Source organism: Pseudopipra pipra, chromosome 1 (genome assembly GCF_036250125.1).
Source record: "Pseudopipra pipra isolate bDixPip1 chromosome 1, bDixPip1.hap1, whole genome shotgun sequence".
In the NCBI taxonomy this organism is placed as follows: Eukaryota; Metazoa; Chordata; class Aves; order Passeriformes; family Pipridae; genus Pseudopipra; species Pseudopipra pipra.
The window spans coordinates 40,988,596-41,012,136 of NC_087549.1; the positions used below are offsets into that span (position 1 = coordinate 40,988,596).

A 23,541-nucleotide genomic window follows, 5' to 3' on the forward strand; every position below is an offset into this window, starting at 1 on the left:
AAAAAAGTACAAGAGGTCACTTTTCATGAAAATATCTGTTTCCTTCCTAGGGCATTTTTTTTGTTTTTGAACAAAAATACTTTCTACTACCTATAGCTGTAGAGTCCAGAGTAGAGCGCCATAGTTGATTAATGAAAGCAAACCAAAAGCAAGATATCTAAAAAGCAAACAATATCGCTGTCATCTGCCTAATGTCACCTCCTTCAGACAGGAGCAATGTATCCAGAATAAGATGTAACCTCCAACTGCACTACCAAACAGCCACTGTTCAGCTGCGCAGGCATCCCGTTTGTGAGAGGAGGCTTTCTATTTCTTTTCTCCCCTACTTCCCACAATGTCATGCTGTCTACCACACCTTTTCTGTTCTTGCCTTTGAGATTCTGTGTGATAACCAGAAGTTGAAATGCTGTGTGAAACTGGTGAAGACGCTTGTTGATGGAAATACTAAAGCTTTGCTCTGGAAGAGCAGCATTTTCCCGTCCGCGGGCTCCGTGTTTGCCGCTGCAGTGCTGATGGCGAGCGAAGTTCTCCATCTGCTGGTGCGAAGTGGTGGATGCACCCCGCAGGAAGAGCTGGAAGCGACATCGCTGTTTCTCCAGCAGTCTTCAGTAAACTCAGTTCTTACCTTTGCGGTTTTAGTTAAAATTATTTCCAAACATATCTCAAGATAATCATGAACTTTGTATTATTATTATGAAAGGATAGCAAAAACTATTACTTTAGTCACTGTAGGTTATTTAACTGAAGAATCCTTTGATTCATTGAACTTTCAGGTGTGATGCAAGTGCAGACAAGCAAGTAGGGCTGGAATATTTTTACAAACTGTACTTAGAAAAAGCCTCCCTCAGGTTTCATATCTTCTGTCTAAATCGCCCCCTAGTTTTTTCACTAGTAGAAAGGAATGTTCCTGCGCAAGTGAACACGCACATGCCTGCTTATTCTGGTGTGGAACACTAGGGTGTTGAGAAATGTGGCTTTTCTACTTTAATCAGAGGTTTTCCTGCTGGTTGATAATTGCACCTGGTGACTTTTTAATCTCTTCCCAGTCGAGAATGGCACTGAAAATTGCTTCAGAGGGGAGCACACAAGTGAGCGGTGAACAGTCATGATTTTACCAGGGCTTTAGCAGCCCTGAGCATTCTACCCTCTCCCCAGTAATCTGCCCCTGGTTTGTATACTGGGCATGACACCCAATGGTATGCAATATCTCTTTGACCAGTTCAGGTCAACTGTCCTGGCCACGCTCCCTTCGAGCTTCTTGTGCACCTGCTCAGTGGCGGAGTGTGGTAGATGGAAAAGTCCTTGGCTTAGGGTAAACACTACTGAGCAACGACTAAACTGAAGTGTGTTATCAACATTATTCTCATACTAAATTCAAAACACTAGCTGTGTACCAGCTTTTAGGAACAAAATGAACTTGATCCTAGCCAAAACCAGGACAGGTTCAAACTCCAAGTGTCTTTTTTTGATGTTGCAGTGGCAGGAAAAACCCACCAAATCTAACTATGCTTGTTAGTTCCTGTTCCTAAATGCTTCCATTGAGTATTATGGAAAGGTTTGTTAGTTGTGTTTTGATAGACACCTTTTAAACATGTTCTAAGGAGGTTCTTCATTTAAAGTATTTAACCATAAAACCTGTGTTGCAGTTATCCTTATCCCCACAACATAAATTTAAGAACCAGCTTCATTCTGTTAAGCGACCATTGACATCTGGGTTGTATTTGTGAATTCCTGACATGAATATGCACAGATAGGCACAAGCAAAATAGTGATTTGATGAATTAGGTTGGAGTATTCTCAGATAAAAGATTATATTCGTGTTTTCAAAAAAGAAATATGCTTGTTTGAAGCAGAAGGTGGAATCTTTTAAAACATGATACTCAGCAATGCAGTTGAAGAGTCAAGGGCGAATGTGTCATTGGTTTGGGATTTGTTTGGGGTTTTTTATTTGTTAACTAAGTTACGTGGAATGTGTAGCAAGATTCACAATTGCTTTTCTCTTCTCTTAGCTGTCTGAGCTGACATTCAGTTGCTGTTAACAACTAGCTCACTGTGTACTGTATTCATCTGGAAGTGGTGGATTAAACTTTTTTGTTTTCTCTTAGTCATCTGTTGCTATTTTACTGGTAACTCATGCAACATTAAAAATATTAACATCTGGAATTGATGAGTTTAGTAATTAATAATTTAGTAAGTGCAGATAAAATAGAGATCTGAAGGATTTTGAAGTTAATATGCTGTGTAGAATTACACTTAGGAGCTGACAAGTTGTTGAAAACTTCTATGTACTTAAGGAATTTGTATTCCTCTAGTGAATATGGCAGGCATTAGGAGGAGCTCAAATACTTGGAGTGGTTTCCTGTTTTGAATCCAGAACAGCAATGTGCCAATTTATCTGCTGTAGTGTTCTGGTTCAGCTCAAAAGTGAACATCTGAAAAGCATCTCCTGGACGTGACCACTTACTGGGCTTAGTCTCCCACCATGGAGTGATGTTAGAGCATGTGAACCCAGTTCCTTTCAAAATTAACTAAGTTGGTACATGCTCCAGCTGCTGTTGGACATTTAGTTCCAAGGATGGGACTAGAGCTAGCCCAAAGCCAGTTGCTATCCCATCCGTTCCCCCTTCAAATATATAACATGGGTGATAGGTTCTTAGCACAGTAGTGTTTTCAGTGTTTAGCAAGCAATGCAGCGTTAGAGTTTATTTAATGTAGACAGCCCATGTTGACACATTAAGGCTAAGATATGTTTCTGGCTAAGGTCAGACACACTGGCTTGAGTTAGAATCTGAAGGGCAGAATTTTGATTAAATAGTAGCTGTCCTGACTCTTAATAGTTCTGCTTCACGAAGTTATCCAGTATTAACTATTTCATCACCCACTAATAGTTGTTGATTTGTTTCTCTTTTGAAACTCAAGTAATCTAAACATATCTATTTTTCAGGATTCGTTTGTGATGTGCTTCTGAAAGAAGAACTGAGACTCCATTGCATACATATACTTTTGGGAAAACTCTCCTCCTAATGTATTTTGCAAACTAATTGAATTACCATAGAAATTCAGCATGGGAGGAGCTGTGAGTGCTGGAGAAGACAATGATGACTTAATTGATAACTTGAAAGAAGCTCAGTACATTCGCACTGAGAGTGTGGAGCAAGCCTTCAGAGCAATTGATCGTGGTGATTATTATCTGGAAGGATACAGGGACAATGCTTATAAAGACTTGGCATGGAAGCATGGAAACATACACTTGTCAGCACCTTGCATTTATTCTGAAGTCATGGAAGCACTGAAGCTTCAACCTGGATTGTCTTTTCTAAATCTGGGTAGTGGAACCGGATACTTGAGTACAATGGTGGGATTAATATTAGGTAACCTGAATGTTTTTGTTTTAATATAGTGTGTTTGCATATTTTTAGAAGGTTATGCAAGCCCTGCAAAACTTATTTAAAAATGACAATACTATACTTTAAGGCTGGCTCTTTGAGATGTGTTGTTAAAATATTTGTTATCTGTACTGGCACCTGTAGTTCAGTGGTGTTTCATGGGATTTTTTTGGAAGCATCAATTCTTCCTGCGTTCTGTAGTCTAAAATTCTCATTTGAAAGGAAACAGTCCTTTTATTGCTTAAAAGGGAAAGGTGCAGTGGAAAAATTTTTGAAGACTAGAATTTCAGTCTGCATTTGCACCGTGTTTATGCCCTCACTCTAGGTAACTGGTTTCATCTTCAGTTTATGGAAAGAAAAATCTAAATTGTAAAGGCTTCTCTTGAAGAAACTTAATTGAAAAATAAATCTGTATCAGTGTGCAAACATTCCTTTTAAAATATATTTATTGAATAGTTTTATTAGTGAGAAAATTTAGGGATGTAGACTGATAAGATATTTAATCACTGTAGGTCTGTAGGTTTTCAAAACTGCTTTAACCAATTAACACTGTGGTTTTTCTTCTGTTTTCAAATAAAGTTCCTGTATGAAAAAAGATGTAATTAAATATTGTTTTCTAAATTTAAATTTAAAAACCTACATACAAAAGTGCTTTAAATCTTCTTCTGCCCCCAGTGTTTAGACTACAGAGCATATGCACCAACAAGTAATTTTTTTACCAATTAATTTCATTACATAAAACAACTGCAGTTATTTTAATACATAGCTTTCATAGATATAATTTTTGACCATATTGCATGCAGTTTTTCTTTGGTTGCAGAAACCTTGCTGACAAGTAGTATACAGATTTTGTTTATTTATATATAGAACAAGAGTTGGTATATACAGTGAAGAGTTGGTTTGTTAAGTTTTCAGTTAGTTGCTTTCTGTCATCAGTTCTTATTTATTAAAGAGCAGAAATTATACCTAATAGCACATAACAAATGTCATTTGTTGGTATCTCTGGCAGTATCTTTTGTTCCAGTTAATAGTAATAAATTTAACAGGTTTCACTGTTTTGTGAAAATAGGAGTTACGTTCATTCACAGGTAAAAATAAAATGTAATAAAGATGTCTACTCTCTCAGAGTGTTGCTTTGCTTTGTTTGGAAGTGTTTCTGTTTAAGAGTAGCTATTTTAAATTAGACTAATATTTTAAGCTCAGTATTAAACCAATTAGGAAATATTGCTGCATTTTTTTCTCTAAAATGTTTCTTCAACTTAGTGAGTTAATGGTATTAATTTATTTATCTTGTGGGAAGCTTTGTTATTTCATTATTCTTAACTGCTGGAAAAAAAAATAATGTATATTGCTCTTGCTTATATATATTGCACTTGTATCTGTGTATTTATCTAACCAATTTTGAGTGGCTGTTGGTTGGCTTTTGAATCCTCCTGAGTTTGACCTCTCCTTATCAAGCAGAATTCCTACCTTCAGAATAGTACGTGCAGTGCTGAAGAAATTAGGCAGGAATAGACTTGTCTCTTGCAGAGGGTGAGATTGGCTGACAGCCCCTGAAGAGCAGTTACCCTGCAGATGTTCCCACAAAGGCAGCTCAGGTGCTATATTCCCTAGCAGGGCTGAGCAGCCTGAAGCAGCAACTGCTCAGCTACTTACAGAAGGAGACTTTCTATGTTTCTGTAGTGCTGTATCCTGTCACTGAAATCTGCTTAGTGTTACAATGTATTTTGAGTTCTAGGCTGAGGCATAGAAAGTATAAATGCAATTTATGTGCCTTTATTTTTTTACTCAGCTCCTGACAGAATTAGTTACATGTAATCATTTTACTTCAGTGTGTGTTTTAGGCCAGGGAACAGCTGTTTTAACAAAGAAAAATAAACAGATGTAGTTTCCTGACAAATAAACCATATATATTTTTAATAGCTCACCTTTTTTCAAACCAATTTCAGTGTACATTGCAGTGAGCAGCAGAGAACCATGTGGGTTTTGACAGTAGTTGGGTGTCTTTCCATTGGACAATGTAGTGAGTAGTATTTCTGCCACACTGGTGGTGTCAAAATGACTAGGTTAAATTATGAAATAATTTGAAACTGGTAATCACTTCTGTGTATAGCAACATAATAATAAGACATCCACCCTGCTCAATCTATACAGATTAAATTAACTGCTGCTGATACTGTTAAAATGTAAACGAAGTTCAGACTAGGTAGTGGAATTGCCAGCTCATTATACTGGAAGAGGCCAGTTGATTTCAGAGCATAACAGAGAAGTTACTTTCATGATTTTAGAATAGCTGACTCTGCTTAGAAGCTGTGACTTTCCCTGTGAAAGAAGAGAGCATGTTTCTCATCTTTCTGTTCAAATTATGGATACTGTGATGTTTGATGATGGGCTAGCGTTCGGCATTCACAGATTTAATTTTAAGCTTTTGGAGCAACTGATGTTTGCAGGATTTTTTAGTTCTTTGTTTTCAAAATTAAGTAATGGAAAGTATGTACATGTGAATTTTTGGACAGGTGATGTTGATGCATCTTTTAAATGATGAGATTGAAGGAATGGCAATTTTTAAGTAAAGAAAACATAAATTGAGTGCTACTGCATGCTGTAGAGCTGTTAGAAACATCATTGTCTGTTACAGTACAAGAAAACAATAAACAGGTAGGAAGGGATTTCCTATGCCAGTACTTTTTTAATGTGAGCAATGATAAACTAAATTTACAGGGAATGTCATCAGGAGGTACATGTTTTCACAAGTTCTGAGAACATCCCTTGAATGACACCTACCTCTTGCCTGCAGTCAGAGAGATCTTACAAACACTGCCTGTGCTAACCTAGTGGATTGCTGTTATTTCACCCAGTAGAAAATGTTCTAAACTATCTTAAGAATTGCAGTTCTTGATCACCTTAATGGCATATGCAGTATTTTTCTTGCAGTAAAATGAAACCTCTCTTACTAGCCCTAGGTCTGTTTTGTTAATCCGTGTCCTAGAAAAGACAAATTGAATTGTTTCATTGGAGTAACATCATTGAGCTAAATATTTAGGAAATATTTAGAATGCAGTAGGGGATATAAATATAAGTTTTGTCTAATCTTATTGATGTTTACTTTCCCTTCTTACCCTTTCCTCTCCCTTTTCCAATTCTGTGCTCCAATGACTAAAGTCCCTGGGCTATGAGTGCATGTTAAATTTAGAATCCTCACAGCAAATGTGACTGACTGATTCAAATTCCTTCCTGATGTGGATAATCCTCATAGTACTGTCTCATGATTTCTTCTCATTCCCGAAAAATAGCATTAACTTTTGGCACACAAATTTACTTGGAATTATATTTGGATTTGATCACAGGAAAGCAGTGTTGTGATTGTGATGAGTGACCACAATGTTCTAGGTGGAAATTAATTATTATATGTAAGTAAATCAGAGGCAAACTTCTGATTTTGCAACCTGCGAAGTAGAAGAGCAGATGTGGCTAAGGGATATAATATCTGATCTCTGAATTGTCGAAAATGAAAATTTTGCAATAAGAAAGCTTAAAAATTTAAATAGCAAAATACAGAAAATTTTTAATTGTTGTATTCCAAGTAAGCAACATGTTGAAAAAGAATTTGCACAGACTGACTTAAGTGTAGTCAATGTTTTTTCATTTTCTGCATGCTTATGAAGAAAATTCATTCCGTAAAATTGTTTTGCCACAGTTCTGTCCCTGTTCTTTCAGTGAACCTTTGGCTTTTTACCTTCCTCTTAAGCACTGGTAGTGCAGATGCAAAAAATAACTTTGTCTAGCAGTGTTGGTAGACTTATATTTTATGTGTTTTTAGTGTTTTCACAGATGAAAAGTATAGTGCTGTTCCATGCAGTTTTGTTATGCTTAAGGAACAAAAACACAAAACCCACTATGCTGTTTTTATTTACAGGGCCTTTTGGGATAAATCATGGAATAGAGCTTCATTCAGATGTGGTAGAATATGCCAAGGAAAAATTGGAGAGCTTCATAAAATATAGTGATAGCTTCGATAAGTAAGTATCTAATTTGACTAGCTCACTTTGCAACAACATTTTTGTTTTTAAACTCAGTGCATCATTGCTTATGAGTTTAGGGAGGGGAGAAGAATGGCACCACATGACCAAAATGAAACTTCCAGTTTGTGACTCTGTGAGGTAAGTTGAGGCTTAAGAAAGCATTCTTCAGAAGTATGGTAGTATTTCTGTTGTACAGTACTTAGCAAAGTGGATTTCTGTGTTTTGGCGATGTGTATACGTACACAGGCACACGTATGTACGTGCACATATATGCATACGTTCTTAGGAGAGTGGCGTGATGTCCAGATGTCTTTGCATGTATAGAGTAATTTTTATCCATGAAGTGAGTATTTATTGTATAATTATGCATCATCTCTTTGTGCATTATTAACTTTTTTCTCATCTACCACTGTTGCTCTGGACATGAATGAGTAAATTTTTCTGTCGTCATGTTTACTCCCTGAAGAGATGGACTTAAGAGGATTCGTCTATGCTCATAACACTACTCATTTTTATTTCTGGTTATAATTCTGGGTTACAGGGCTTTGAACCTTATTGCTTCTGCTTACTTAACAATTTTTTGTTGTTTTAAGTTGGCCCATAAGAATCTGGATCTTGGGCACTTCTGCCTCTGTAGAAGGGAGAGCAAGGTTCTGATTAGGGCTGTTCTTTGTAAAGACTTCTTTCCTTGTGGGCAATAAATTCTCCAACAGTGATTACAAGGTAGCTGCTGGAAATGCAGAAAAGCTTTTGAATTGTAGGAGTAGCCTAAGAATTGCACGTCCTCCACTTCTTCTTGCTATCCTTTTTCCTGTGTGATGAGCTTTTTAATTGCCATGCTCTTGGTTGTGTTGGCTGGACCTCAGTCTCCTTTTTTCCCTACTGCAAACTTCAGGAGCTTGAGTCTGACCACTTTATGGTCCTAAGTAACAGAAAAGTATCCATCCAAGTGTTACCTGGTTCTGAAGTCAGTTCTGTAATTCTGATATTGGCTAGATTATTTTAATACTATGTCACCCCAACAGAATAAATAAAAAAATTATGTAGGAGAAAATACACATGTTTCATTACTATTGTCTTAATACAAGCATTTCTGTTGGCTGAGCGTAATGTATAACGGCAGCCAGAATTTACATATCTTAAAAAAATGTGTGTGAAATATGGTCACTTGTGATCATTATGAATACTGCATTAATGGCTGTATTAATGTACCTGCTAGCTAGTCAATTCCTGCACATATATACCTGTATTTTTGCATTTCTGTAGGTGTCTGTACTGAGACGTACAAAAACTGGTTTTGATTGGAATGTCTTTCCAATCAGGTGATATGTTTATGTAAAGAAATAAAGGGAAATTGAGTGAAGGGGTAGCAATGAAGGTTTATTATTGTAAATTTGATTAGGATCTTTTTGTAAATGAATAGCAGAACCCTGGTGGGGGTTACACTTTAAAAAATGCAAGAACTGCAGAAAACCAAAATTGCTAAAATTGATACAGGTGAACATCAATGTTGTATATGTATAGTGTTTCAAAGAAATAAGACTCCTCACCAACCTAACAAAAATTATACTTTTGTGAAAGGACTTTGTGATACACATGTACTTGGTAATAGCTGCGCTGCAGCTGACATGATAATGGTTGACTGGTTGGATTTTGTGTTTTGGGGGGGGTTAAGTTCTCTGCATAGCTGATTCTGGCTAACTGCTTTCTTTTGTAAATACTCTATATTTTAATGTAGTTAATGAAGATGGTGTGCATTTTTTCTGTTACAGGATTCTTCTGTGTTCTTTTTTACTATAAACATTAAGATCATGTCTTGAATTTTAAGCTGACTCTCAAAGTAATGTGTTCTGACTCAGTAAGTCTGGTTTTGGTTCTTGTTTCAGTATTTTCCAGTATCTTCATTTACAAATGAAAGATACTTACCCAAAGTTGTGGGCTGTGGCATCTGAACTTAACTACTGCTTTGATCAGCTTAGTATTTGGACAAAATACCAAAAGGAAGATATGTGCAATATCTGTCTGCTGTTGAATGCTGGTATATCTCTAGGGGGCGCCCTTACTGTTTGAAAACAGATTATGTGACACACTGCTATGAATGAAGGTAATTGAGTGAATGTGTGTGTGTGTGTGTGAGTGAAAAATACCTTGCACTTGGACAGCAGCCTCTAACAAGGCACCTAGGAGACATAATGAGCACGGAGACCATGATCTGTTTTCCTGGCGGTAATGGAGATATGTGGGTGAGGAATTCAGTAAAGCTTTGCCTTGCTACTTCTTTGCATTCTCTCTTTAGCCTGTAATGTTCTACAGCCTGGTCTGAATGTTTTAAGCATTCTGCTTTGAAACGTAAACCAGGAATTTAACCTTATGGGTAGGTACTTGGAGAGCTTCATCTTGGATCCTGAGTAAACACTTGGGAACTCTCTGGTGTTCCTTTGCGTGGACCAACAGGCCATTGGGTTTGCATCTATGACTTTTTCGTGGAACTGGGTCATGATGATTTAGGTGGGTTTTCGCCTGATAAAGCAAGATGAAATACTGCGTTTATGCCATTTTTGTGGGGGAATGATCCGGTGTTGTGTGGTATAATATAACTTTTTCTCTTGATTCCTTATAAGAATGTTGTTGAACTGTATTAAAAAAATTACTTTTCTATGATTTGAGTAAAGTGCTTGACTAGAGACTTGAAATGATGTGAACTTAGCATATCCAGAAGGATTTGAGACACTCTCTTGACCTAAAGTGAGGGTTGTCTACCTCTGGTAGTTGATTATATCTCAGTTTTGGCCTCTTGAACTGTTCATGAGAAGAAAAGCTTTTCAGATATCTGTTTCAGAAAGGCAAATAATTCCAGAAATCGTTTGTATCTGTATCCATATCCCACCAATCTATAAAAATAATTTTCCTGTAAGTGGAGGTGGAGTTGTGTATTCTGAGAGATGAAATGCTGCCTTGATTTACTTGTTGATGTATGTTTGCCAGTAGAATCAAAGGAAAAGTTCCTTCTTGAAAGCATCTGAAAGGGTCATGATGGTTGAGGTATCAGGACTTGAGGTACAGACTGAAGAAAATGCTTTGAGTCTGAAGTACACCTAAGGCCCTCTTTCATTCTTGAAACCTTCAGAGAGTGCATGCCAATTAAGGGGAAAAAAGCATTTCTTAAAGAAGGCTCTGTATGAAACACGTATGTTCAGGCCCCGCTTCACCTGTTTATTGAAGGGGAATGTGTTGTCTTTTCTGCTCCCATTCAACTTCTAGACCTAGAATATCCAGCTTGGAGAGAGAGCCACAGGGCAAGGCTAGGTTGCCCATCTTCTAGCACCCTATCAAAAACCCAGCCTGGGTAAGCTGGTGAAGTCCCTGCTGTGAGAGAAAATCAGCAACCCTTCTCAGGATCAAAAGAATCCACTTCAATGGTAAGTGACAAGAACCCTAGTACTAATTATGGGAGATAACTGTTATGGGTGAAACTTCTTTCTGAAGTCCTGTGGTAGACTGTCTTGGCATTAAAGGAATAGTAAGCTTAATCTTCCATCAGAATATTTGTCTTCATTGAAATTTAAGGCTCATGGTAGGACTCTGAAGGCTCACCTTTTTAATTAGATTTGAAAGGCAAAGTTCCTAGTATAAACACAGAAAAGTAAAGCTTCTTCCTACCGCTCAGCTGGCTACTGATTGCAGTAAAATCTAAGCAGGAAAAGCAAACTGCCTCCAAAATTCACAGCTTTCTTGGTTCAAATCATACTGATAACTTAGTTTCAAATAGTGTAAATAATGCTTTAATGTAGATTCTTGTTGAGGCTTAATCTAACCAGGGCAACACGGACTACAAGAATTGCAGTGGGATTCTTTGGTGCCAGAGGCTATGTTAAACAAAAAGGAAAGGAAAATAAGGGTTTGGAACATATCCATTTTGTATTTAGAGATATTAGAGAAGTGCTGTTTCTAATCCTATACCTTTTAGACCAGAAGCCTCTAAAAATCCCGGTTGCATCTGCTCTTACCTAAGGAGGTTGTTGCCCTCTCAGAACCACACATAAAATATATTCTCAAAATAAATTCCATGATGGACACTGCCTTTCGTTGGAAGTCTCTCATTGCTACAGGTTTTGATAGTATTTAGAATTTTTGGTACTTTAAAACAAGTTATGACAACACTTCATGCATGGTTCCTATAAAAGCTGTTGCTTCACAAAACCCCACAGTGTAAAATATGAGTATTTCAACCTGTAAAACCATTTTTCTGCTTCAGTAAAAAAAAAAAAAAAAAAGGAAATATTTTCTGGTTTTTGTAAGCAGACAAATCATTTTCCAGGTTTTTATCCATGGATGTATTAGGGCCTTGACAATAAACTGAAGTGACAGAAATTTCTTCTTGCTTCCTTGTTCCTGTTAACTTTTCTTAAAATTCTCTGTGGAATTGATTAAAAAGTGTTCCTTCAATATAATTTTTAATTTTACCACCAAGGTTTAGATATGGTATCTAATGACATTTAAATTTTGTAAACCAGTGTTGAAGGGAGAGTGACATTAATCAAGCATTTTTTGGAACCAGTATTTGACTTTTTCTTCAGAAATAATTGAATAATGAGTTTTGGTCTACTCATTGAAACTGATGAGAATATCAGAAATTTTAAACAAGATGACTGAGAAGAACCAAGACAATTTTATTTAGAGATGGAAATGACAAATAAAAGAGATACCAATTTCTCACTGTCCCTACAGCATTGCCTGGAAGCTAAAAAAAAATGTTTAAGGAAAAAATTATTGAATAAATATTTTAACATTACTTTTGACTATTACTGTAATGATTAAAATTACTATTGCAATTGGATGCAAGGGGCTTAAAGTCTATAATGATAGCTTTTCAATTAATACTTTGTTTTAATTTTTGTAGTGTACATGCAAAAGGTATCAACAATAGTAGGTGAAATGTGCGTAGCTTTCCAACAAAACATGCTAGAAATAGATAAAAGTGTTTATACATGAACCAAAGACTAATTTAAAGAACTTGAAAAAAATATTTAACTGAGATGAACAATGAAGAAAGAAGAATAGAGAAAATGTAGAAAGAGCTTGCCATCCTGCCCTGCTGTTGCCTCTCTTCATAGGAAAAGAATTAACACTCTTTAAAAATTTTTTTCTATTAGCTGGTGCAGGTTTTAAGTTTCGTAGCTCATGATTTAATCTTAAATAGACATCACTGAGAGAATATATCATGGAAAGTACTTATGGGGAAACAAATGGAAAAACCTTTTCCTGCAATATGTAAGAAGCACCTTTAAATCCGATTCATTTTAGCTCTAAAGCACTCTTGCAGTCAAGTAAAATAAGAGACGCTAACGAGCCATCGGAATCTGAAAGTATTTTATGCTGTTGCACGTTCTTGTGGCATGTTATATCACACAAAGCCATGTGAATATTGCCCTTCATCTGTTGTTTTCAAAGACGTTGTTTTAAAACCTGAAAAATTGACTAAATTATCTGAAAACTTCTTCAAAGCTTCTTTCAGTTGAATGCGTTAGTGTTTAAATAGGTTCTAGGAATACCTGGAGTAAGATTACTGTTTTATGAAATTATTGTTTGTTATAAGAGAAGCTCTGAGAATGTCTTTTTAATGCAAGTGGACAAAGAAGCCAGACCTTTCTAGATTAAATGGTACAGCTTTACAGTCTGTGTCTTCGAATAACCACAGGAACTTACTTTGCAACTGCTGTAGCTCTACAGACCAGATTTTGGTTTTGTTTCTTATTCTTTTCACCGGCAAATCTGCCAGAACTGGTGTTTTTTATTTCCTTCTTTACTCCCATCTTCCACCATCCTGAAGAGTCCGTTTTTGGAAAGTACAGACAGCAGTATATTAGAATTAGGACAACAGTGTATTAGTATAGGACAAAAGTAAATGTTACTTCCTCATCATAGAAACAAAAATTGTTTCATGTTTTATCACATATTTTCAGACTCTACATATTGTGCACATTCATTGCAATGTCTGGTTATTAATGTATTTGATGGTTTAAGGGGAGTTTGATATAAAGTTAATACCATGAGTTCTTATGCTGGATTTACTATTCTGGTTTGGAATATGTATTAAAATACATTATGGTTTTTTTTTTTCCACAAAGAGTTATGTGTGAAATTCTTCGTTCTAATGTAGTGTCACTGTAGTTCAAATGACAAATGTTAACAACTTGCCAGCCTTTTCTCATACATCATTAAAGCTGAACAGTAGTCCTTTGTGCCCTAAATTTAAATAAATTTAAATAAATTTCCTATTAGAAGGGAATTACTTGAAGCAGCTTGATGGTACTGAATGAGATGTCAGGATTTTTAGAGGGTTTGAGTTGACCAGCTAAAGGAAATGAGTGTGGATGGGAAAAGAGCATACTAAATTCATACTGAAATGGATTTTCTTTCTATAAGGGCTGTGAGCAGCAAGCTGAGAGATATGAGTGTGTTAGTTAATGTAGGGATAGGCAGAAGTGTACCGTCAAATGATGGCCTGATATGAGTGTAGTAGTTGAGAGGTGTAAAATGTACCAGGAATGGTGCTGGTTTTAAGAAGTAATTTAGTTCTTCTCTTAGCAAAGGACAGGTATAAGTAGTTTTAATGGTTCCACAGTATTGCTTTTTTAAGCATCTTGTAACATGTTTTATTGTTTCCTTCAGATACAAATCTATGGATGCTGACAGTTTGGGGGTTTTTCCTGTTCGAATTACTTAATATTTTTCTCCCCAACTTTATTGAACTTGTTCCTTTTTAAAGAATCAAGTATGTTTACCACTTAAAAGCAAAAAAGGAGACAATTTGTGTGTACTTGCACCTAGTTTCATCTTCAAGAGACATCAGGATAACATCCTGTATTCATGAAGGTTGTATAAGTAGAAGAGCTTAGCCCAAGAAGCGTCCTGTCCATATTCAGAGCTGGAAGTAATTAAGGTAGGCTTTGTGGGTGGGTGTCATAGTAGGACCAACCAGTTAATCCCCTTGTAAGGAAATTCCTGCTATTAGGGTAGGTTATTGTACTATACTCCTGTTTTTTTTAATTAATATTTTACTATGACACAAATACTAGATTGGTGGATATGGATACAAGAGCAACAAACTTAATTCTTTGCTGTGTTTTAAAGGTTATTAATTTTATTACAGTAATAGTACTTTATTGTGTTGATAGCTGTAGGGAATCTAAATTAAATCATGGGCAGTTACAATCTATTACTTGATCATTTTCTTAAGTTTCTGCAGCAAAGGCACAAATTCACTTTAAATTCTACAGATTTATTTTTACATTTATCCGGAAGAAAAGTACTTTGGCTGTGTTGACTGTGAACTCGAAATGCCTATCTAGTGGAAAAGATGGAAAGGTGGAAGCAGATGGTCAACAGATGTTTTAAATGCTTGAAACTGCTTGGTTATCTTGGGCCATTGCTACGTATGATCTGTGTGCTTAATTTTTTTCTATGGCAAGTGCTCATTTGAACAGATTTTCTATTGCTGTATTATCTCTAATGGGAACTTAATTTCTGTTCTGTTGGCTGTTGGTTCTCTTGTAATCAAGATACCATATTCAACTGAAGAACCTGACGTCACTAGAACTTCTCCAGGTTGTTCCAGCACTTTTTTCCCCTTCCTTTTGGTATCTGATGCATGAAATTAGAGGAGTTTTTTTGTGTTATCAATATAATGTTTGTGTAGAGCCACCCTTTGGTAGAGGTGAACAAATGGTAGAGACCACTTGGCATTTCTTAGTTTCAATTCAGCTTGGAAACAAACAAAAGATTTAAGTGAAATATTACCTCATCTTGATAGGTATCTTATGTGTTTATCAATACTGCATGTTAAACCATTAAGAATTTTGTTTTCGTCAATACCATTAATACAATATAACTCTGTGTAACACAGAATGTAATGTAATAATATCTGTAATAGTTTTAGATAATTTCCTGATCGATTAATGGGGTCTTTTATACTTGAGTAGAACCAAACTAAACTTTACTTTTTAAAAAAAATTATTTGGGCAAGTTAGTAGAAACAATTTTGAAAATTATACTTCAGTCTGTGTTTGAAGTTCATCACAAATTACTGGATTAGAGAAATATGAGAAGGTGGTACATGCCTTTAGCAGGTCTTTATGATTCAGAGGTGCATGTATATTTGTCAAATCAGAATTGTCTTAAGATTCAGGGCACTGGGCAAGAGTCTTGCTGCATCACTAGATTTACGTTACATGGAAGTAGTAATATTCACTGTTGTATGACATGAGTAGGTTTGACAAATCAAATCCATGATACTCTAGTAAGTAGGAACTCAGTATGCTTTTATTTCTGGTATTTTGTTGCTGCTCATGCCATAACACATGGAGCAGTTGGTTCTGTGAGAAGCATAAACGAAGAGGGGTTGGTTTTCGAACAATTACTTTGCTATTGCCAGAGACAGTTTATAACCTTTTCCTCTCATTTTTTCTACCTACTTTTAGCTTTTTGGGTAACCTGAACTGCCTATAGTATGCAGGCTAGCTGGGTGTGAGCATTGCATGGCCAGGGTTGCTGAGTAGACCTCTTTATTTTTCATCTGACATGGTTTGAAGAGGTGTCTTCAGGAATTACATGTAACTTAGTCCACACAGTGTTTAGGTTTGCTGTGGGAAATGAATCTGTCAGGAACCACCAGCTGTGACAAACGAGGTTGAAACTAGCTGAAAAACTTACATAGAGGAAGAAGGTCTTTTTTGAAGTAAATGAACTAATAAATAAATGGCTGTTTTGATCATGAGCTTTTCGTCTCCACAAAGTTGTGCTAAGAACATGGAGGGAACACAGTCCAGCCACTTCAAAGTGCCTGTAAATAGTCAATCTGTAGTACTTAACCCACTTCATTCCTATAAGTGTGTATTAGGAAGTTGCTTCTGTGTCTTTACTTGTACTTTGTGCCCTTCTGGTTGTAAGGCATGGAGCTAAATGAGAAATTCTCCTCGGCTTTTATTATATTTGTAAAGACAACCTCACTTACAGAATATTTTGTGTCTGGGGAACATTTTGGGGAGGTTTGTTTTGTCTTGTATTATGATTCCTTGGAGAGTTTGTGTTCTTCCTTGTTTTAAGAGGGTCTAACCACTGGCTTCATGAGGTTTTAGGGTGGTTTCTAGTAGAGAAAACAGTTTGTGATTATCTGTTAATAAACTTGGTGGTTTTTAGGGGAGCATTCTGAGAAGATCAGAAGTTGTGAAAGCTGCGGGGTTAGGCAGGCAGACTGTCTTCATTTTTCTAAAACTAAGCAGACACTGTCTCGAGATTTAAAACTACATTTTATAAAAGTACCATATTCATTTTCTTCCTGCCCCCTCACCCCTTTCCTGTTTTACTTTTGAAGCCTACAAAGGTAATTTGCTCAAACCTTCACATTAATCGATGTGGTGATGCTTGATTTAAACTGTAGGCAACCTGAAATGAAAGCTATATCAGGAACTGCCTAATTGACCTGTAGGTAGAATGTAGAAAATATAGGAAAACACATGATAGTCCCAAGTGCTTAAAAAATGACATTGCTTCTTCAGCAAAGTAATCAATGCCTTGGATTTCTTTTTCTTCCCAGCATTTAAGCTTGCCTAATGTATTTCTGCATCTTTGTGTTAATCTGAAATCAACCACAGTTGAGGCTGGGCTAGCATTCCAGTTGTGTGCATTAAGGCAGTTTATCTCCACTCCCTTCCCTCTCCCTTTTTTCTTTTTAATCTACCCGTGTTGTCTGTTTTTTCTCTGGATTTGGAAGAGTAAACAACGTTATGGACAGTTGACTGTAAGCAGTACATGGAAGAGAGAGCTATGCAATAATTGGTAAAGGATTCTGGGATCTATCTGTGGCTAGTCAAAGAAGGAAGCATTGCATGAGTTTCGAGGTCAAGCATCCCATCTTGGGGGGAAAAACATACTAGCAGCAAAAACTTCAACTTCCTGATTTGTTAATGGTAGTGTTCTAGATCAGAAAGTCAGCCAAGCCTCATAGGCTTCATCCTTAAGCAGTGAAAGCTGCCATCTTTCACTGTAACTGAAGAAATATTGATTTGAATGTTGTCAGGTGTTGTACTGGGATTTGCTAATGCTAGCCAAGCCAAAGAAAACTATTTTCCATTGACAATCAGCTATAAAGTTCATAAAATGGCTATATGTATTGCATGTTTTCAGAAAAATTTGTTCCTTCAGGATGATGTTTGAGATGCATTGGACTTTAGTGCTGCCAGATGAAGTTTATGAGCCTTTTCGTGTAACAACAAGAGTATTAGGTTTTATGTAATTTTTTTTTTTCCAAAGAAAACCATAAATCCTTTCTATGAGCTACTTTGTAACCTCTCAAATGTGCTTGGGGAAGACATAAAGTTATTAATTGAAGGAATTTTTTTACAAAATAGTAAGTTTTATTATGGTGTTAACAGCTGAAGCAGTAACATGCTGCAGAGATTTAAAAAATGTCAGAAAATAAGTGTTGTGGAGAGTATATGCAGCTTTAGCTATGAAGTACTGTCCTGTACAGTTTTCCTTTGGTATTTTATGCAGTCACAAAAGAGTTAGGTGTACTAAAAAGGAGTTATACAGCTTTCATTTGCTAATGAAAATGAGAACAGATGCTTCTGAGATAATGAATCTCTTTCTGCTTTGTGTGTCGTCAAAAAACGTCAGATTTTTCCATTAAATTCCTTTTCAGGGTAAAGTGGATTGGGATTAAGGTGAAAAATTTGGAGGTAGAGGAAAATGAGTTTTTAAAAAACCTAACTTATAAAAAATGGAGGTGAGATATTAGGAAATGAAACTTTTCAATGTTTATTCAACAGCCTGGATATCTCACATTGTTGATAATCTACTATTTTAATGTCACTTTTACCATATGACTTAAGATTTCCATGGGCAAATCTATTTCCTTGTAGTTAGGAAGTTGATGCTTTGAGGCCTTTCCTGTGTTGCATAATACATAATTTTAACTGCTTAAGAGCTTTTTTTTAGTGGTCTCTGATGTGGCAGGAAAAAAACAGATTATTTTCAAATTAGTGTTGTCTTAATACAGAATTTTCAAGTATGTGTTTTAATCTTTCTTTATGGTACAAGGGAAGATATGAAAAATATTTTCTGTCTTTATCTGGAGTGGCTTTTCTTAAAAATCCTGATTTGAAATGTGTCCCCTCTTTGTTTTTTTTTTCTTCTTCCCCTTAGATTTGAGTTCTGTGAACCTGCCTTTGTGGTTGGTAATTGTTTGGAAATAGCCTCAGACAGTCATCAGTATGACCGGATTTACTGTGGAGCTGGAGTCCAGAAAGACCATGAAAACTACATGAAAATTTTATTGAAAGTTGGAGGCATTTTAGTAATGCCTATAGAAGATCAGGTGACTTAGTGACAATTTACCCTTTTAATCTTCTAGTATGAGAACTATATATTTAAGGAATATATAATTTAAGGAATGCTTTTAAATGTATATTTGACTAAGTTAATGTTCAGCTAATAATACCTTGATTCAGTGTATTGTTGCAGTTAAGCAGATATTAATCTTTTTAATGAAGTCTTGAAGTTTTCTGTTAAACGTGTAGAAAAGCATCAGTATCCTGCTTCTAACAAAGTCTGTTTTGTACTATTTCCTGTATATTACATCAGTCTCAGAACTGCTTTGAAATCTCTCTGCCACACAGACATTTTTAGTCAGTACTTGAAAACAAAGAAACTACCTTCTAAACCAGGAGAATTCATTTCAGAGAAATACAAAATAACTACAATTAGTGGGAGATTGTAAGGGGAGAAAAAGAAAAGGAAGAAAAAATATTACTTTATTTCCATCAGTTTTCAATGTTGCTTTTCCATGTTAGATTTAACGATTTTCAGACAGGTGTATTATTTAATAATGCTTGGCACTTTTATCACTTTTCATCCTTAGACCTCAAAAGGCTTTACAAAGGTAAGTATTATTCTCCCTGTTTTACTACTAGGGAAATTGAGAAAGACAGATCATGTGACTTGATAGCCTCCTAAATGCAGATAATTACTAAAATGCTTGTTGATAAGCATGCTAGTTACTTTACTTTCCAGAAAGAATTAACACATTATCTATCTGCTTACTTAAAATACCAAAGGGATTTAAGCATAGCCTGCATGATTCAGTTCCATAAATACTTTATTTCATTATTCACTTGACTATGATACTGTCAGGTGAAATTGATGGAATCCAACTTAAAAGTAGTCACAATTTATTTAAAAAAAAATTAAGTGTGTGACTACTTCTGCCTTACATACAAATGGATAGGGACTTAGAGCATATAAAGTGTGAGGAGCAGTTGAAAGACCTGGGTTAACCTAGCCTGCAGAGACACAGCTAAGTGAATTTTTAATTCCTGATTTGGCTTCCTAAAGGGGTGGAGAATTTGCCTGGTAGGCAGGAGTCCAGTTCTCCTCACAGGTGCAGAGCATACTGGAAGGCTGTTACAAATGGCAGCAAAGGAGCTTTCTGTCTGCAGGAAAGGAAAATGGCTTTTCATAACAAGAGTGTTGAACACTACAGCAGGTTGCCTAGACAGGTTAGGGAATCTCAGTACTAGAAGTACTAGATCTTTTTTAACTTAATTGGAAAAGCTGCTGATTTAACTGTAAAATTGGCCTTGTTCAAGGAGTAGGTAGGACTCCAGAGACTGCTTACAATCTAAAGTATTAAAGTATTCTTTCATCTTCTGGAAAAATGAGAGAAAGCAAAACTTACCTTGGGCCTTAGTTTTCCAGCTGCATCTCTTCCCATTATCAAAGAACCTTATTCATTGCTCTAGTGACCAAGTAATATTTCAAGGAGTATCGGAGTGCTTTCTGTTGATAAAACAGCCCTAATAATTTAATTTTGAAGCAAAACAAAACAGCAGTGTGTTTAAACAACAATCTGAATAGTATTGAGTACGACAAAACTGTGACCACTGATTTATTTTGGTTTTGTTTTTATGCAGCTAACACAAATCTTAAGAACAGGACAGAACACCTGGGAAAGTAAAAATATCCTTGCTGTTTCATTTGCTCCACTAGTGCAACCAAACAGAAATGACAACGGCAAACATGACACTGTGGGACTGCGTAAGTGTCTTTTGTGCTCACTCCCTTTGGGTTGAATGGTTGTTACAGTGCCTGGTGGTGGAAGTCTGGAAGTTGAGATAATATGCTGTAGACATACAGTTTAGGAAACCAGTAGCTCACTGATATGTTTTTGTGCTCCCAGTGCATGTTGCGTGTTGCTAAATGACTAATATCCTGAATTAAAATGATACAATGGCCCCAGTTTGTTTCTCTGGCCTTCTTTTCCTTTCAGGTTCAGCTTCTCTATTATAGCAAGGTATAGATAAAATAGTAAGCTAATATTTGGCCTGTCATAGTCCTAACTTTCTCAAGGTCTACTAGAAAAAAAAACATTTTCTCTTCCCCCTGAAATGGAAGGAAGAGGTCTAAACTGCAGCTGGGTATGATAGAATATTAATAACCTGAGTGTGCTTGTGTCTATCTGCAACAGATATAGTCGTACTTGTATCTGTATGTCATTACTCATGAGAGTTGGCTTTCTAGCTGCAATGCTTTGAGTAGAGGTATTAAAGATATTTAGAAAGTCTCTGAAAGTATACGAGTTGCCAAGGTGGTAAGATGGGATGATAAGGGGAAGGGAAAAACATGGTAGAGAAAGGTGTAAAGTTGAAATTTTCTGTCTGAGTAGTCAGGGCTAGGAGTAGAATAATAATGCTGAGCTTCAGTAGCATGTGGGGACTTAAATAAACCCAACAAAGAGCCTAAGAGATGACATCTTTACTCTCCTGTTTTGTCCTGTTAACAAATAACCAAAGGGAACTGTCCCCTTTGCATGTTTCTTGCCTTCCTATGCATATGTTTTAACTGTTATAAGCCCTTCAGGAGTCCAGGTTGTCCTATCAGGTTGCATTGCCTGTAACTGCTGATCTGGCTATTAATTTTGAGAGTGTGGGTGAGCTTGCCAAGGATAGTTCCTTATTAGAGTTACCTTTACTTTTTTTTGCACAAAGTATAGAAGATCTCCTTTATGTAATCTGTTCCTTTGCAGGAATAATTAATTTTGGTTGTTTTAACACTTGTTTTTTTGAGACCTCAAAAGTAATTTCCTGACATAACCTTGTTAATACAAGATTATTTTTTTCCTCTGTTCCATCCATAGTAGATAGGCTGTATCATGTCTTAGAGCGAAATACAGAGATGGGTAGTCAAACACTGGTCTTACTATGATTTTATACATATAATATATGTAATAATATATATATATAATTCCCTAGAACAGAAGAGAGTTTTTATCACCATTCCTAAATTTTCAGAATGAAAGTAGTGAAGACCATGAGCATTCAGAGCTGAACAGTAGTACAATAGTATGTTATAATTTCAAACAAAAGTGAGTTGTATTTCTTGATCAGTTTGGCTTAAATGCATGAATATCTGTGGAACTTAATTCTGTTATTTGAGTCTTCCCTAGGTACTCTCCTGAGTACTTCTGTATTCAGATTTTCTATTACCCTGAATAGGAAAATTTTATGACTGCCTCACTGAAGGACTTCTTAACTGTCCTTCCTACCCCTTGAGCCTTTTTTTTTTTTTTAATACAGCAAGTCTTAAGCTTTCTAGAAGTTAATTTTTTTTTATGCTACCTCTGTGTGTCTCTGGGACTTTTGAACAGAAGGGCAGGAGCTTTAGACCTTGACTTAATTTATGAAATATGAATTGCTGGTAGTTACTGATTATAGGTTATGATCTTGAATGTGACTGTGAGGAGCTTAGTTTGTCTTTAAACCTTTTTAGATGCTGTTGTCTTCAGAATAAGATAGAATATAGTCACGCATAACTAGCTCTAAAAATAATCTGGTTGTTTTATGTTACTTTACAGGATAAGAAAGCTGAGTGCATACTGCTTTTACACCTTTTTCAGAATGCAGTGCTTCAAAATTTTATTGCATCCTCTTTTGAAGGAAATATTTTTTTTTTCCTTCTGATTTTATGAAGTCTCTCTTAACACAATTCTGTATTTCGGCTGAATACCTTCTGGTCCATTTCTTCAACTTTACATACCTTCTGCTTGCATTTATTATAATTGGCTTACAGTCTGCAACCCCTGAACTTACAAATGTGATCTGAATGGTTAGTTAGATAGAGTTTTGTTCTTGACTTTTGAGATTCTTGAATTTCTTTCATATGGAAGAGATGGGGCTTGTTTGGTAGTTTGGTTTTTTTGTTTGTTTGGGATCTTTTGTTTGGTGCGTTTTTTGGTTTGTTTGTTTTCTTTTGGCTTTTCCTGACATCAGTATTGCCAGTCCTAAACGTTCTTTCTGTCTCAGATAAAACGATTAGCCTGCAACTGAAGTCAGTGTATGAAACAATAGGTTTTGTTTGAACTACATCAGGACTTTTTTTTTAAGCTGAATGGAATATTTGGAAGTGTAATTTTCAAAATGATTTCTTCACTAACTTCTAGTCTCCATTAATTTTATGCTAATTTGTACAGGAAGAAATGTGACAAGCAAGAAAGTTGAACAGGCTGCAGCTTTGGTTGATGCGCTTTTTGGGGTTTACTTTCCTTGGAATTAGCCATCCGTAGCTCATCTAGAGCAGGCATCCACTAGCCCAGCAATACTTTGTCATCACCTGCCTGTCTGTCATTGGAAAACACTAGGCTTTTGGCTTTTTTCTTACTTGTTTCTTTTTTTGTTGTTTTGTTTTTTTCCTTCAGGAATTCAGTAATTCTGATTCCTTTTCTGCTGCAAATATACGGGTGACTTATGTGGTTGGTCAGCTGTGGAGTACTCCTGTCCCCCCCTCATCAGTTAGATTTGGGAGGCAGGGGGAAAAACATAGTGAGTGGAAGGAGGAGACAGAAGAAAGGCACTTGCCTAAACAAGTGTGACACAGGGGTTGAAATTGTTTTCCTACTGCAAGATCTTAACAGTAGGAAAGTAGGTGCCAAGACTTGCCAGGTGCTAAAAGGTGACAGTATTTGTTGTATGATGTCTTAAATTTATTTTAATAATCTGTTCGTGCTTTCTACTTCTCTTGCACATCTGTCAAAAGACTTCTTTGTTTCTTGGGCTGTGACACAGGGTTTGTTAAGGTGA

At 36.1% G+C, this 23,541-nt stretch overlaps 1 protein-coding gene across 5 annotated transcripts in view; it reads left to right on the forward strand.

Moving 5' to 3' along the window:
* PCMTD1 (protein-L-isoaspartate (D-aspartate) O-methyltransferase domain containing 1) overlaps nucleotides 1-23,541 on the forward strand; it is a 42,009-nt gene that overhangs the window by 15,635 nt on the left and 2,833 nt on the right. For 4 of the 5 annotated variants that reach the window (XM_064653345.1, XM_064653374.1, XM_064653355.1 and 1 more), the window contains exons 2-5: nucleotides 2,945-3,371; nucleotides 7,303-7,405; nucleotides 18,614-18,785; nucleotides 20,380-20,503. In XM_064653345.1, coding sequence (XP_064509415.1) covers nucleotides 3,065-3,371; nucleotides 7,303-7,405; nucleotides 18,614-18,785; nucleotides 20,380-20,503 — 706 coding nt within the window. In that variant the 5' untranslated portion in view covers nucleotides 2,945-3,064. Of the gene's footprint in view, nucleotides 1-2,944; nucleotides 3,372-7,302; nucleotides 7,406-10,669; nucleotides 10,828-18,613; nucleotides 18,786-20,379; nucleotides 20,504-23,541 lie in introns of those variants that run through there. The other variant, XM_064653384.1, reaches the window with a different exon arrangement.